The sequence below is a fragment of the Maniola jurtina genome, chromosome 3 (genome assembly GCF_905333055.1).
Source record: "Maniola jurtina chromosome 3, ilManJurt1.1, whole genome shotgun sequence".
NCBI classification, from domain to species: domain Eukaryota; kingdom Metazoa; phylum Arthropoda; class Insecta; order Lepidoptera; family Nymphalidae; genus Maniola; species Maniola jurtina.
In genome coordinates this window covers 8063646-8077005 of record NC_060031.1, presented here as the reverse complement: position 1 = coordinate 8077005, position 13360 = coordinate 8063646, and the positions used below count along the sequence as shown (strand labels likewise).

Sequence of the window (13360 nt, the reverse complement as noted above, 5' to 3'; positions counted from 1 at the left end):
GACCAATAGTTGGGCGCAACGTTGAACAGCGAGTGACTTTTGGTGCTGGGTAGTTGTACCGATCAGAGACTGAAAGTGATAGAAAATTAAGGGTATTTTACCAGTTAAATTAACCATTCTCAATCCTTTCATTCACGCCGTTATTTGATCGCAATCTTATTTCGGTAACGAAAATACACGATATGAACTAAATATCTGATAAGTAGTTTCATTCATGTAAGTATAGGTGTTAACTATCAACCTTCTTAGATCGCAGTCGAGAATCGAGACAAAACTGTAGCTGTAGCGTTATTCAAATGAAACCAAATATTATAGGTACCCTCATCCATTGATACCGAAAATGCATGATACCTAAATTATAGCGATATCAAAATACATATTTACAGTGTATCTCTCAAAAATGTGCAATCGGTAAGACGTCATAATATCATTAAATGCGGTTCTACGTATCTATCAAACTTTTCCGCTGATCATATATACCGTTGCGTATAGGTTGTAACGGTATAAGATTAACTTTAACATATTTTAAACTAGCCGATGCCCGCGACTACGCCCGCGTGGATTCAGGTTTTTCGAAATCCCGTGGGAACTCTTTGATTTTCCGGGATAAAAAGTAGCCTATGTGCTAATCCAGGATATTGTCTATCTCCATTCCAAACTTCAGCCAAATCCGTCTAGTAGTTTTTGCGTGAAAGAGTATCAAACATACACACACAGACACACACACACACACATATACACATACTTTCGCCTTTATAATATTATAGTGTGATAGGTATCTTACTATATCTTAACTTCATTCTCTGAGTGTTCAGTAGTTTACTATACCTAAAATATTGGTGGTAACGACAACCTACTTACGTACATAGATGAAGATCTAAATAACGTTACCTTTGCGTTACACCTACCTACATACATACACCTATAATACTAAGTATTTAATTTTTATGTTTTCATTACGCTCATCATGCATTAGTGGAAATGGTTATGTACATGTCACAGAAGTGGGTAGGTAGTATTCTATTAAGTACCTAAAGCTTTCTAAGAATAGGAAGTACCTACTTGTTTACTTGTTGACTAATCCCAGATAGTGTTAATATGAAATGCGTAATTAAGTACTATTATGACGAATATAATATGAATGTAATATGTTGAGCCTTTAATTATAATTTATACGTGATTGACATGTCTATATAAAAAAAAAAATAAGAATGTACGTCTACTCACTCGTAGGATCGTGATTTTTGTCGTGAATGTGAGGAATTTTTATTTACTAAAATGTTTTGTATTAAAAATACCTATCAATATTTTGTTTTAAATTGAAGAATTTAAACATAGCGTTACCTTTGCCATATTACTATAAAGCTTTTATCTAGGTCACATGTAAGTGGTATACCTAGATAGTATAAGACGTTGGTTACCTATTATAATATTTAGGTGTATGGCTAAAGTGTAATATAGGCAGTAGGTACCCACCTATTTAATGTTGTATTGTTGTAGAAACTATAATAAATATAAAATAAGATTTTTATACTTAATATAATATTTATAACATCTGTCGATAGACAATGCAAGTTGATACTTTCTGATAATTTATTTTTTATATTTAGTAATATTTGCTTAGTAAAATTCTAATGAGATTTGTTGTTTCATTGAAGACCTAGATATCTCAATAAAATTTATTAAGATAAGTAAGTATATTTATATCATAAATTGCACATACCAATTTAATTGGTAATTTAAGTGGTAAATTATTTTGACGATTCAAAAGCATTGGTAAAAGTTTACTTGAATAAAAATATATTCTATTCTATTCTATTCTACTCCACTCCACTCCATCCCACTCCACTCTATTCTATTCTAATTGGCGGGGCACTGTTGCCTAGTTTTGACAACGCATATCAATCGATTGCGATTTTTAATCAACGTTGACCCCCTAAAAACCTAAGCATCCTTAGCACGGTCCTTAGTGTTGTCTATGCGGAAGAGCTGGGAATCCACCGCATTATAATCCCAAGAACCCTCCTACCATTATTTGATTAATGGGAACTCTCATTGAAAAATATGACGCACAGAGAGACCAACTTCTATTACGTACCGATGCATAATATGCAAAAAATATGAGTCGGACTCACACACGATGGGTTCCGTACCATCGTACAAGACGGTGATACTTTAATTTTTTTAGTTTTCATGGCGGCCATTTTGATATTTTAGGGTTCCGTATCTGAAGGACGCCAACCTCCGCTGTCCGTGGGTCCGTTCGTCCGTTGAGGTCAAATTAAATAGTAGATAGGTACTTTCTGATACATAGGTAGTTTCAATTATTTTTCAGTGCAGCCAATTATTATTAGATAGTAGAAATTTATTCAAACCTCCATATTATCCTCAATGATTCATTCGTTTCGCATAAAATGCCCGAATGATTAAAAAAAGTCTTAGCTAATACTAATAAATGATAAGTTGATGATAGTTCCTTGCCGACTATTCTCCGTGGAATGCGTTTTCCAAACCCGACTATAAAATTTAGGAACAAGTATATAAACGAGTAAGTGTCCAAATCAACGCTCTGTTTCATGCCCTGCGCCACGCAGGTGTGGCGCAGGGCGTCTAACAAGGCGTCTAAGTACCTACTGTCAAGCTCATTTCGATTAGCGTGTTCAGGAAGCGCGAATGTTTGAGCACTTACTCGTACCACCGTACCATAGGGGTTCTTTTTTACCATTTTGATGCGGAACCCTAAATAGATGTTTGAATTTATATCACTCGCCTCGCATTTTTAGTTCCTACCTACCTAATGAAAACGAGCTTAACTATGCCTATGGGTTGTGTGCTATATAAAGGTCACCAAGCTGTAGGTAAATATTAACCCTAAAATAGAAGGTCACCCTCCGCATCGCACTCGTGCGGGAACTATTTTTACCACGTGCCCGCAGGCGCGACGCGGACAGACTCAAATTAGGATCTCATCCTGGTATTGTTCTGACGTGCCTGACGTGTTTCTTTATTTCGTGAAAGGATAAACCTTTTTTATTCAATAGATACAAATATCACAGCAATAAGGCTGCCTATGCTTGCTATTTTTGTGTTAATACTATATAGTTACTTATTTTTTGATGTGCGATAAAGATTTTCATTAATTCATGCAAAGATACGAATTGCAAATACTGATAAAGTTTAGAAAATAACTATCTATTGGATACGTTCACTAGTTTAGATGAAAGTTTGCGTGATTAGATTGTTTAACAATTGGGTTAAGGGGTGGGTTCAGTGAACTTTTTACGGGATGCGCAGACGCAAACACCTAAATATATTGCGTGACTAATACTAATGTATGAATGGTGAAATGTTTCAACTCTCCTGAATTTCCCGTCGGTTTCGGTAAAAACTTCAAATATTTCATTTTGTGTATGGACGCGGTCTCATTCAAACACACGAACGGAAATTCAGTTTCGAAAATATTTTTGTTTGTAAACAATGACTCGAGGACCTACTATAGTGCGAGTGGCTCCGGGGGGCGGTGGTGGTAAAGGAATCAAGTGCTGCTGCTGCAGATGTTGCGAGTGCATCAACTTCGGGTATTTGACTTCACAGCACGGCGTTATAAAACTAGCTCAAGCCGTAAGTACCTACTAAGTATATTTAGAAAATTCTGAACAGAACAGTTCATTGTTATCATCTAAAGAGTTGCTGAGTGCAATAACATTAAATGTTATGTTTAAGTATTCTTTCCACTGTTCCTTTATCTACATACGAATGAATTACCTACCTACTAAATGTTAGAAATGACCGTCTTCTCTATTCCCTCCATTGTCGATCTCTCGTCGGCTCGCCGTATGTTTCGATAGTAAATAAGTACATTATTTGCTCAAATATAGTATCTGTACAGTCATTGCGAGTATAATTTAATTCTTGGTGAAGTCTTGATGAATATTTCATGAAATATGAGTTCACTAATCACAGGTAGATAAACACTAAACATAATATAGGAAGGTAAATAAGCAGGTATAGGTACTCGATACTGTGTACCTATTTACAAAGTAAAAGATATCTTTTGAGTGATCTATTCACTAACAATGGTATGTGCATGAATAATTAGATAAGAGCTGGTACTAATCATAACAATAAATCTATTATCAGCAAGCCTCAGGGACTAAGGAACCTACATAGTTACATACCATTTCAAGTTTCACCTCAAGTAAATTAACATAAAGTCAATAAATAATTAAATGTTTGATTATCATAGGGAACTTTATTTCAGCAGCATTAGAACTTAGGATATAGTTCGATCTCAGAGTTCCAAAGAAGACCCTAACTACCTATAGATAGGTACCTACTTGACTTAGTCTACCTATATTAGTTGTATACAGTTGGTACATAGCACATCAATTTATTATTTTACCAGCTGATGCCCGCGACTTCGTCCGCGTGGATTTACGTTTTTCGAAATCCCGCGGGAACTCTGATTTTCCAGGGTAAAAAGTAGCCTATGTGTTAATCCAGGTTAATCTATCTCCATTCCAAACAGCAAAATCCGTCCGGTAGTTTTTGCATGATTGAGTAACAAACATCCAAACATCCACACTTTCACATTTATAATATTAATTAATTAGGATTAGGATAAACAGTAGATCCATATGTCCTCGAGAGAGAGCAGGTAAAGCAAGATTAGTACCTATTGTTACGGGCACGAAATTCGTGTGCTGATTTCGACAAGAATCGGTAGGGAGAAATAAATAATTGACACTAAAAAAATACGTTACAATGCAAGATTTAAAACAAATAAGTAGGTATTCGAAAGATAGATAATCAAAATACGATAAGAATGTTCAAAATTTATTCTAAGACTGAGCAACATTTGTGAGTCTTGTGACTAATGGAATAACATATATTCCCACTGGGGACTCGTCCATAATTAGCCAAAACTACAGTTACTCCGAAACTAGTTATATACTTAGATTCCAGTCCAAGGATTTATAACTTCCATTCCACTAATCATTTAAATTGAACGAGTTTTGTAGAACTTACTCGAATTTCGAATACTTAACTAAATAAAATATCGGTGAGGGTCGAGCTACTTTTAGATGTAAGTAAGTACATACAAAGTTTTTATTACTACTACTAGCTGACGCCCGCGACTTCGTCCGCGTGGATTTAGGTTTTCCGAAATCCCGTGGGAACTCTTTGATTTTCCGGGATAACAAGTAGCCTATGTGCTAGCTAATCCAGGGTATTATCTATCTCCATTCTGAATTTCAGCCACACACACACACACACACACACACACACACACACACACACACACACACACACACACACACACACACACACACATACACACAAACTTTCGCCTTTATAATATTAGTGTGATAGGTAAAGAACACGATTTTTTTTTCAGATGCTAGGCGGTCTGTGTCAAAGCTTGTTAGTGAAGTATGGGCTTTCGGAAGCTAGCAGCATGGGCTCCGCGTTCCACGGCTTCCTCACCACCGCTTCTGCCTGCCTTCTCACCACAGCACTCCTCATCACATGCTATGTGCTGTCATCGAACTCACAACATTTAATACGTCAGTCGATTTTTGTAAGTTCGGATAGAATAATATTGAAATACCTACCTACTTACTAAGTTATTAGTCAAAATTCATTTACTAAATGAACTTTTAAAAATAATCTCTTTCTATAGTTCAAAACCCAATGTATATCGATTCCTTCAAAATCGCTGGTCTGATTTTAGGTGTAGACTATTATTATATAGATATATCGACACCTCCCACGTAAGTTGTTGTAAGCCACAAAATTGCCATTTTGCGTTTTTTACATAACAATGTCTATTTTCATCTATTTTATATGTTCAATTAAAAAAAATTCTAAAAATGTTGTTTTTTAAAGTACTTATGAGGCGTATAATGTTGTATTTTTCAAACGAGGACGACGTAAAATATCATATCGACCTTTACAACGTTTTATGTGGGGTGAAGTCGCACGTTTGCGCCTCGTATGTAACAGATACAACAGATCACGCCGGACTTCAAATGAAATGTTTGTAACTCAAGACACTGATATGTCACGGTTGTGTTTGCATTTTTTATTTTATTATCGTATTTTAGTAATTTAATAGTGATGCCAAGCTAAACTATTGTATAGATTACATACAACAATTTACGTCGTTGAGGACACCCAAAAACAGTTATGTATGATGACATACAACCGTTTACGTTGCAGAATTATAATAAATTTTGTGTTAAGTGATACATACAACATTTTACTTCGGCATTTATTTCTCAAAATTTTGTTGTATGATTACATGCTATATTTTACGTTGCTATGACATTGTTTTTTTTCTTACATACGACATTGTATACAATAAAACTATGTTAAAATTTAGTTTGATGGCGATGTAAACCTATGATAGTAAATGAAATAACTAATCGGCTCATCATACCACTAGGTTACCATATAATTAACAAAAAAATCACTACTACAATATATTATTTCAGAGCCTACCTTTCCAATAAATAGGTTGGTAGAACCTGCCAGGTGGTGAAGTCCAATTTCTTTACGGCCTATCGTCCAAAAATAACAAATATTTTTTTATGATTTTAAAGCTCATGGCCAGAAAAAGGCCAGAAATGATACTGTAGTCTTCAGCAGATGCACCTATCTACTGGCAGATCTCTATTGTACAAACACGTGACTAATGGATCTTTAATTTCGTTTTAAAGATACCATAGAGCGGAACAGGAACTCAAAAGTATTCACGAAAGATCTGTCTACTAAACAGGGCCTGCTGATACGACAAAAAACTGACAACACCTCATTTTAGCTAAACTTGAGCTCTTGAAATAAGTGGAGAAGTTCTATGGACAGTTAGACACCACAATACAAAGACTTGTTGAAGATTTGGCTAAAGATCCCAGAGCTAAATTGACGGGACACTATACCCAAGATATCCCAGATGCCAGTTTATACGAGATAAGTATGGCTCTCAAACAACTCAAGGATAAAAATTCGCTCGGTGATATCAGAATCACAGTAGAATTCCTGAAAGTGGGTGGCAAACCAGTACTTAAGGTCTTTCAGCGATTTTCCAATCACCATGACGGGATTTTCAATCCCGATAACGCCGTAATAAATAATAAGTTATGGTTTATTTATTGCAATGTGGGCACAAAAGGTTAGTGAATCTTATATTTAAAATAATCTAGTTCATTGCATAACGAAATTATAAAGTTACAAACATTACTCAAGAAGAGTCATAGACTCATCTCGCTGCTAAGCCATGTCTATAAGCTGTTGTTATCGTAAGTCATTATGAATCGTCACAATAATAAGTTCGATGACTTTCAGCATCCCTAACAAGCTTGATTCTGAAAAAGCTTAAGCACTATAGGTCACATTCATAAGCTGCGACATGTTATGCATAATATAAATGAAGGCTATTATAATAATCTGCCTCTTTGCTAAGCGTTTGTAAACTATGAGAAAGTTTTTGATTTGATGGAAACTGGGGCTGTATTAAGGTCGCTATTGAGATGCTGAAACAACTGCCTGTTCATACAAATGCTGAAATAGAATCCTGTACGAAAACACCATGTCTTCCAACATGTTTGGAACACGTCCTTATCTTTAAGCTTGGATTGGAATGAACTTGACATTAACATCAAAAGAAATTCACCTTCGATTTGTCGATGACATAGTCACTATCGCAGAAACTCTGGGAAACTTTATTAGGTTTCCCAGAGTTTCTACATTTACAGCTCAATGACCTTTGCAAAGTTTCACAACAGATGGGCCTGAAAATGAACATGAGTAAGACGAAAATTATGTCTAATTCCTATGTCTCGGCCCACCCAGTAATCGTTGAGGGCTCTGCACTCGAAATTATAGAAAAGTGTGAGCCTAGAACAAGTACCTGGACCAGGTAGGTAAGTGCAATTTCAAGAAACAGGGCAGCGTATGGAAACTAAATTAGTCTTCGAACAGTGCGTGTTACCAGTGATGACATATTATGGATCCGAGATAATATGGTTACATATTATAATGGAATTCATAAGAAAGTTCAGAGTCACTAAGCGGGCAATTAGAGAGCTATATTTGAAGTTTCTCTACGTGATCGAATCTGGAATGTGGATATCGGTAGGAAAATCAGAGTAACGGGCATAAATGGGTTGCGAAGCTGAAGTGTAAATGGCCGGGGCACATAATTCAAAGGACCCGTAGACGTTGAGGTCCCAAGGTGCTGGAACCTCGCACTGTAGGCGCAGCGTTGACAGACTCCCACTAGGTGCACAGACGACATCAAACGAGTCACAAGGAGCCACTGGATTCAGGTGGTGCAAGACCGTGGCATATAGAAGTCCCTACAAGAGACCTATGTCCAGTAGTGGACATCCATTGGTTGGAAATGATGATTCGGACTACACATACTACATTTTTTTTAAATTTTAAACGACGTACACTGTTGTATTTAACACATACGATGACACTCAACCCGTTTTTTCCAGCGTAATTTGTTGTAAGTATCTTATACAACATTTTACAAAGATGAAACACGCCGTAAAATGTTGTATGAACAAAATCTCAGAAATGTGAAGTATTTCTATAAATTATCTTTCAGAATATGTTAAAGTACTGTAAACTATAACTAAATACCGAATTTCACAAAAATATATTGAAAAATGGAGCTTTAATTTCAATTTATATCTTTAAAACGCTCTACTGAAAAGTTGTAGTTTTGGGGATACAACAACTTACGTGGGAGGTGTCGATATAATATATATATTATAGATACTTCATGGTTCTTAGGAGAGTAGAACTTACGAGTTGTTCATGTAACTACGGTATTTGCTAGGAAATTCATTTTGGTTGAATAGGTACCTATCTCTACTTAATTATTTAAAAAAGTTACAAGAAAGAAAGAAAAGAAAGAAAAACTGTTTATTTTACAATTGTTTACAACTGTTTTACAAGACATACCTATGTACTAAGTTTACATTCTTTATCAAACTATAACATAGAAAAATGTGTCTCTACTTATTTATACATAACACGTTAGTAAATTATATCGTTGATAGAAAGAAAATTGCTTAGAATTGTACAAAACTCTCTGATAACGACATAAAATCATGTTAAAACTCAGTATCAGTATTTTACAGATGTTATTTGTCGTCACGATGATCGTTTGATGGAAAAAGATTATAAATAAAAGAAAGGCTTTGAGCAATGATTCATATTAGACCGTGACAAAATCGAGCTGTGTCCTTCTGCTTCTTATTATAAAATTTCAAACCGTCAATCATCAGCTGTGCCATAAAATACATATCTACTTTGTGTCTGCTTCGTACGCGCTGCTTCAAAATACAGAAGTCGGACGTGATCATCGGCTTATGCCCGGAATGGTCTAATGTGAATCATCCCTAAATCAAATGAAATACCTACTCTTAAAATGTTTCATGCTGAGTGTGAGTAATAATATTGGTGTTTAAATACTCTTTACCTCGCTCTGGTGCAAAAGTAATAATATAACGGATATGTAGGTATTTAGGTATGTTTCTTTGAAAACAAAATATAGCGTAGGTATCTATAATTTAATTGGAAAATAATAAAACAATTAGGTAGTAAATTAATCCACTAAGTTAAATTTAATGGACAAATTTCTGTTATCTAAGGATCTAAAGTGTGCATAATGATAACCTTAATAACGTCAGCGCAAGGTAATCTTAGAAATCTTCAAGTGGTACTTTAGCAGTATCTATAGGACTCTATCCATGCTCTATCGAATCACGTTATTAACAATACAATATTATGATATCACGTATTTCCATTTTCTTCAATTATTTTGCATATTTCAAGTAATAGATACTTACTTGTGACAATTTAGACTAATATAGAAATTGTCAGATAATTTCGTGAAATTAATCAATTAATTAATTTCATACATTGATTTATTTCTATTTTCTGAATCATTAACCCGAACCAAACTTATTTTTCGCTGTGGTAATCTTTCGATTACCACAGCCTGCCTTGATCCGACTTGATGCCCTCTCGGGCATAAAGTTGGATTTTTCAATTTTTCAAGAAGGGCTGGCTTATTTTTTCGCGCAACGGATCAGCCTGGCTGGCTAGCGCGGAAATGCAGCCAGTATTCTTGGCACCACTAAACCCGGGCATGATTTGTATAGTAATTGCAATTAGATAAGGCTAGCTAGCTTTAAGTGTTATTGTAGTATTTCAATATTTTATATTTTTAATATTTACTTACATTTATCGAATGGTCGTGAATATTTTTTGTAATACCTCTCAAAAAACTATAAGGGTCGTTTTACTGTGTAGGTACTGTACCTACTAATCTCGTCATCAAAATTGCCATCTCGATTACCACGGCAGAACTCAGAGATTTAACAAATCGATTCTCGTATGTATCGTAATTTTTACTTTAGTAAAATGTTGTAAATATCGGAGAAGAATTTTATATAGGTAGAGTATCTACTAACCTACTAATGGATAATAAAATAATTATATTGTTTACAGGAGACGGTATTCAACGCTGTTGCCTGCTTTATGTATTTGTCGGCATCGTCTTACATGGGCGTTGCTGTGAACATCTATCTGTATCCACGGTATGCTCTCGTCAATATGTATGCTGCCTATCCCGCGATGACTGCAGTATATGTAAGTATTGATCAATGATCATCTCTCATCATCATATACATAGAGGCGTTAGATCGTCTCCTTTGTCAATACATACATTCTAGACAGAGCGTTCGTGGTCATCACTGCAGTGCTGTGAATAATGCGTCTACATTCCGGTCTTATGGCTGCCTTCCTAGTGCATTTATTTAGGTGGACGTCCATCGCAGCTCTCACTTGGTCTATCCATCACTTGGGCGATCTACCACGTGCTCTGGTGCTCTCTACTCTATCTTGAACTACTAGACGTTCAATGGAGCCATCATCGCATCTAGATTGGTACCAAAAAAGTAACATACCTAAGCAAGTTTATTTTGCTATAATCCGGTACAACTAGATAAATCATTACTAGTGGAGTAAATAAAGCCGTAAAATAGCCAATCTTAGGAAGTCCTCAGAAACAGCTCCGATTTTGATGTTTTTTTTTTTAAATTCTTGTTTTTTATACATTATTTAAAATCAGAAACGTTTTGAAGCGGGGAAATAATTTTTAGTATTTTTTTATCCATATGTGCGATATTTATACACAAAGTCCAGAAAAATGCTACCTTCTCTTTGAGAAGTTGTAGAGGAGGTTAAATTCTACAAATGACCCCCAAACACTTATGGGCAAAAACCGCCCGTTTTTGAGTTATTGATCGTTTTCAGAAAAATACGTATTTGTTTCTTTTAAAATTCATTAAAAAAAAAGTAAGGCATATTGCCGACTTTTTATTTAATTTTTAAGTATTAGATATCTCAATTAATAATTGTGAATACTAAAATAAAAATAATCTTTGTAGGTTCTCCGGTTAGGGATCCAAGACTGTACCAGTTTCATAATTTCTGTTGGGTTACTTTGCCAAAAATGCTATTTTTTTTTAAAGTTACAAAAATTTTTGGCCTGCAAATTATTTGCAAAGCTTCTACATATTCTCAGCTATCTAATGATGTACAAAACTTTAAAATAAGTTGAAAATTAGCTAAAAAAAACGATCAAATAATAGCACAAGGAAGAAATTTCTTAACACTTAAATTTTAAACAAATAGTTTTTTCTTTGTTTAGAGGTAGTCTCTACTTAGAAAGAGGTAACAGTTTACTGTGAATATGTGATCTGGTCAAGTTTGATCATAAAATCGGCCACGGGATAGCTCAATTGATCGATAGGAACGATTTGTTTAAAATTTAAGCGTTAAGAAATTTCTCCCTTGTGCTATTATTTTATCGTTTTTTTAGCTAATTTTCAACTTATTTTAAAGTTTTGTACATCATTAGATAGCTGAAAATGTGTAGAAGCTTTGCAAATAATTTTGAGGCCAAAAATTTCTGTAACTTTAAAAAAAATAGCATTTTTGGCAAAGTAACCCAATAGAAATTATGAAACTGGTACAGTCTTGGATCCCTAACCGGGGAACCTAAAAAGATTATTTTTATTTTAGTATTTACAATTATTAATTGAGATGTCTAGTACTTAGAAATTAAATAAAAAGTCGGCAATATGCCTTACTTTTTTTTTAATGAATTTTAAAAGAAACAAATACGTATTTTTCTGAAAACGATCAATAACTCAAAAACGGGCGGTTTTTGCCCATAAGTGTTTAGGGGTCATTTGTAGCATTTGACCTCCTCTACAACTTCTCAAAGAGAAGGTAGCGTTTTTCTGGACTTCGTGTATAAATATCGCACATATGGATAAAAAAATTATTTCCCCGCTTCAAAACGTTTCTGATTTTAAATAATGTATAAAAAACAAGAATTTAAAAAAAAAATCATCAAAATCAGAGCTGTTTCTGAGGAGTTCCGACGAAAATGCTTCGTTTACTCCACTATACCTGGTCCAGAGCATGTGTTCTGTCTGTCATGTCAATAATAAAATATATAACATCGATGTAGGTATATAATATGTTTGGAGGTTCTGCGAATGAAGGAGGGTAGATTGCATAGTAGGTAGATATATCTCACTAACATAAAGGAGAGTAGGTAAGTAAGTCTGTGTGGCCATTGACAGTGGGACGGGTTAAATATAAATATGTCAGAATTGGTAGGGTTAATTAAATGGTTTTATTAGAAGTACATAATATAATACTATGTATCTCGTTCGACATAATGATATAAATATTGTTTTTGTTTTTTTCAGTATATCGGCGTGATCGTCGGCATTCTACATGGTGTGGACGCCTATTTATCGTATAAATATCATAAAGGACTACGATGAGAGATAATTAATTTATTTATATAATATTATTTTATTTATAAACCAAATAACTAATTAATTACTATACCTACTATATTATGTCAGTTAAATTAAGTAACTTTAATATTTTTATAAGTAATTAAGTCATTCCTAACTAATAAAAATTGCCAAATATAAAATTTAAGTGTGTGTTATTTATTTATTTATAATGATAATTATATTATATATTACCTGCCTAAGTATCTATTCAAAATACTATTATGATTAAGATTTAACTCATTCATCATCATCAACCCTTAACTGGCCCATTTTTGGGCATGGATCTCCTCTCAGAATGGAAAGTTTTTAGGCTATATCCTAACAAATTCAAAATAAATAATATAAACACATGTTTTAATTAGAAATTATGTATTATGACTTCGTCGCTTTTGGTTACAGCTGTTATCTAAAAAATTGTTACCTAATTGTACAATCATGTACGTCTACACTTAATTACA

At 34.3% G+C, this 13360-nt stretch overlaps 1 protein-coding gene across 1 annotated transcript; it reads left to right on the top strand.

Moving 5' to 3' along the window:
* The first annotated feature begins 2757 nt into the window (after window positions 1-2757).
* On the top strand, window positions 2758-13019 carry LOC123880878 (protein singles bar). The gene is made up of 4 exons (XM_045929252.1): window positions 2758-3621; window positions 5399-5581; window positions 10531-10671; window positions 12807-13019. The coding sequence occupies exons 1-4, from the start codon at window positions 3478-3480 to the stop codon at window positions 12882-12884; spliced, it is 546 nt and encodes a 181-aa protein (XP_045785208.1). The 5' UTR covers window positions 2758-3477; the 3' UTR covers window positions 12885-13019.
* The last annotated feature ends 341 nt before the right edge of the window (window positions 13020-13360 follow it).